Source organism: Corvus kubaryi, unplaced genomic scaffold, assembly GCF_017639235.1.
Source record: "Corvus kubaryi isolate FWS band 111438036 unplaced genomic scaffold, C.kubaryi_AGA036_p1.0 36928, whole genome shotgun sequence".
NCBI classification, from domain to species: Eukaryota; Metazoa; Chordata; class Aves; order Passeriformes; family Corvidae; genus Corvus; species Corvus kubaryi.
Genome location: NW_024580984.1, coordinates 72,123 through 76,013, shown reverse-complemented (window position 1 = coordinate 76,013; position 3,891 = coordinate 72,123). Strand labels below are relative to the sequence as shown.

The 3,891-nt window shown below is 50.1% G+C and overlaps 1 protein-coding gene across 1 annotated transcript in view; it reads left to right on the top strand.

The window, feature by feature from the left end:
• Window positions 1–284: 284 nt before the first annotated feature.
• SKAP1 (src kinase associated phosphoprotein 1) overlaps window positions 285–3,891 on the top strand; it is a gene marked incomplete at its 5' end in the record, with an annotated part of 67,162 nt that continues 63,555 nt past the window's right edge. The window contains one exon of the mRNA XM_042020242.1: window positions 285–497. Coding sequence (XP_041876176.1) covers window positions 285–497 — 213 coding nt within the window. The remainder of the gene's footprint in view (window positions 498–3,891) is intronic.

Here is a 3,891-nt window from a genome sequence, read left to right as displayed (position 1 = left end):
TCCTGAAGGATTTCCAAGCTTTTTCTCCCAAAAATCCAGGGAAATTCTCTGTTTTAGTGAGGGAGGGGGTGAAATTCTTAATTCCCGCTGGCATTTATGGCTCGGGCATGGATTGAGGGCACGGCCAAGGAGTTGGATTTGCCTCCGGAATTTTGGCCCTCAGGATTGGCATTCCCAGGTTTTTCCTGGTGTTCTCGCAGCAGGAATTCTCTGCTGTGCCCCTGAGCGATGGATTTGCCCTAAAACCCCTGAAATCCCACAAAAAACGAGTTTGGATTTTGTAGGGAACCAGAAGGAAACGGGATCACGAGGCGAGCTGGGATATTTGGGGTTAGGAATTCCGAAATGCTATTCCCAAAAATCAGCGTCTCCTCGTCTTTCCCATCCAGGAGAGGATGAGCACGACGGCCAGGATGGCTCGGATGAAAATCCCAGCTGGAATTTGGGCCCTTCCTGGATTTCCGAGGCCTCGTTCCCAGCAGAATTCCGGGATGAGGGTGAGTCACTGATGTTTCTTGGAATTCTGGAGCGGGGGAGATAAAAGATTAGCTTGGAATCCTCGGATTTCCGTCCATCCCATAATTCCAGAGGTGATCTGGGGGTTTTTCAGTGACTTGCTTCGTCCATTCCCACTAAATGCGACGATCCTGGATAATATTCCTGAAATTCCGTGCAGTTCTTGCTTATCTTGGTGCTGGACTTGGTTGGTTTCTTTGGGATGGATTGTGCTGGAAAAATGCCGGATTTGAGCCAACAATTCCCAAAATTCCCCAGGCGATTTTGGATTCAAAGCATCCCTTCAGATTAAGGGAAGTCTGGATCCCAGAATTCCCACATCCCGGATTCCAGAATTCCCACATCCCAGATCCCAGAATTCCCACATCCTGGGTTCCAGAATTCCCACATCCCAGATCCCGGAATTCTCACATCCCGGATCCCAGAATTCCCACATCCTGGAATTCCCACGTCCCAGATCCCGGAATTCCCACATCCTGGAACCCGGAATTCCCACATCCTGGATCCCAGAATTCCCACATCCGGGATCCTGGAATTCCCACATCCTGGATCCCAGAATTCCCACATCCTGGAATTCCCACATCCCAGATCCCGGAATTCTTACATCCTGGATTCCAGAATTCCCACATCCGGGATCCTGGAATTCCCACATCCCGCATTCCAGAATTCCCACATCCTGAAACCCGGAATTCCCACATCCCAGATCCCAGAATTCCCACATCCTGGAATTCCCACATCCCAGATCCCGGAATTCCCACATCCTGGATTCCAGAATTCCCACATCCCGGATCCCGGAATTCTCACATCCTGGATCCTGGAATTCCCACATCCCGCATCCCAGAATCCCCACATCCGGGATCCTGGAATTCCCACATCCCAGATCCCGGAATTCCCACACCCTGGATCCCAGAATTCCCACATCCCGGATCCCAGAATTCCCACACCCTGGATCCTGGAATTCCCACATCCCAGATCCCGGAATTCTCACATCCTGGAATTCCCACATCCCGGATCCCAGAATTCCCACATCCTGGAACCCAGAATTCCCACATCCTGCATTCCAGAATTCCCACATCCTAGATCCTGGAATTCCCACATCCTGCATTCCAGAATTCCCACATCCAGGATCCTGGAATTCCCACATCCTGGATCCCAGAATTCCCACATCCTGGATCCCGGAATTCCCACATCCTGGAATTCCCACATCCTGGATCCCAGAATTCCCACATCCCTGTGGGAAAAGCAGAAACATTTCACATTTCCCAACTCCAACAAAATGTCTGGATTTGGGAATTTCCTTCCAGCGCCTTTCCCACCTTCCTGAAATTCCCAGCTTTACTGAATCCGGGTTTTAACGGGAGCGGATTGGATTTGGGATGGTGCTCCCCAAACCCCGGGAAGTTTGGAGGCGGAGGAGTTTGGATTTGGGAAAATCCATCGCTTTTAATTCCGGACAGGTTTTATCCTCGCTCTGATTCCTCCTGGGAATCCGGGAACATTCCCGGTTATCCCTGGAGGGAGCAGGAGGGACGGAGAGGGTTGGGAATGACTTTACTCAATGAGCCATGGCCCCATTCCGGAAGATTTTCCCTACGGAGAAATTCCGGAGCAAATGTTTGCACAGAGCCGGAGCCTGGGAAGTGCCGGGAAGTCCTGAGGGATCCTGGAATGTTCAGGATTCCTTGGGAGACACTTCCCGAATGTCCTGGGCTCTGGGAGACCTCTCCAGACTGGTTCGGGCTGAAAAAATGGGGAAGATTCCTGAATTTTGGGGTTTGGGCATTCCTTTTTATGGAAGGAGTGAAAGGTTTGCAGCTGGAAAAGGAGGATTTAGGTGGGATTTTGGGAAGGAGTTGCTCCCTGGGAGGGGCTGGGATGGAATTCCCGGAGCAGCTGGGGCTGCCCCTGGATCGCTGGCAGTGCCCCAGGCCGGCCTGGAGCAGCCTGGGATAACGGGAAGAGTGGCTGTCGGTGGGAATGGGATGGGATCCGAGGGCCCTGCCCAAGGCTGAGCATTCCAGCATTTTGTCACTTGGGCCTTTACGGATTTGGCAGCTGCAGGCATTGCTTGATCCCTTGGGATACGGCTCCATCCCTTGGGATACGGCTCCATCCCTTGGGATATGGGTCCATCCCTTGGGATATGGGTCCATCCCTTGGGATACGGCTCCATCCCTTGGGATACGGCTCCATCCCTTGGGATACAGCTCCATTCCTTGGGATATGGGTCCATCCCTTGGGATATTGATTTATCCCATTGGATATTGGTCCATCCCTTGGGATATTGATTTATCCCATTGGATATCGCTCCATCCCTTGGGATACGGCTCCATCCCTTGGGATACGGCTCCATCCCTTGGGATAAGGCTCCATTCCTTGGGATATGGCTCCATCCCTTTGGATATCACTCCATCCCTCTGGATATTCCTTTATTCCCTTTGCATATTCCATTATTCCCTTTGGATATGGCTCTATCCCTTTGGACATTGCTCTGTTCCCTTTGGATTCTGCTCCATCCCTTGGGGTATCACTCGATCCCTTGGGATATTGATTTATCCCTTGGGATATTGATTTATCCCTTTGGATATTGATTCATCCCTTGGGATATTGATTTATCCCTTTGGATCCCCCTCCATCCCTTTGGATATTGATTCATCCCTTTGGATATTGATTCATCCCTTGGGATATTGATTTATCCCTTTGGATCCCGCTCCATCCCTTGGGATATTGATTTATCCCTTTGGATATGGCTCTATCCCTTTAGATATTGATTTATCCCTTTGGATATTGATTCATCCCTTGGGATATTGATTTATCCCTTTGGATCCCGCTCCATCCCTTTGGATCCCCCTCCATCCCTTGGGATGTGCCTCTACCTCCCGCTCTGCCCGGAGGTGCCGCTGGATTTCGGGGGTGTCCGTGTGCTTTGGGAACATTTGGGGCTGGCAGTGGATTTTTGGGATGTCCTGAGGTGTCCGTGGGGGTTTTTGGGGGTCTCTTTGGGGTTATTTTGGTCTATTTGGGGTTTTTAGGGTCTGTTTGGGGTTCTTTTGGTGTATTCGGGGTTATTCTGGGGTTATTTTGGTGTATTGGGGGTTTTTAGGGTCTATTCTGAGGTTATTTTGGTGTATTTGAGGTTTTAGGGTCTATTCTGGGGTTATTTTGGTGTATTTGGGGTTTTTAGGGTCCGTTTGGGGTTCTTTTGGTGTATTTGGGGTTATTCTGGAGTTATTTTGGGGTTCTTTTGGTGTATTTGGGGTTATTTTGGTGTATTTGAGGTTTTGGGGGACTGTTTGGGGTTATTTTGGTGTATTTGGTGTTTTTAGGATCTGTTTGGGGTTCTTTTGGTGTATTTGGGGTTATTCTGGGGCTATT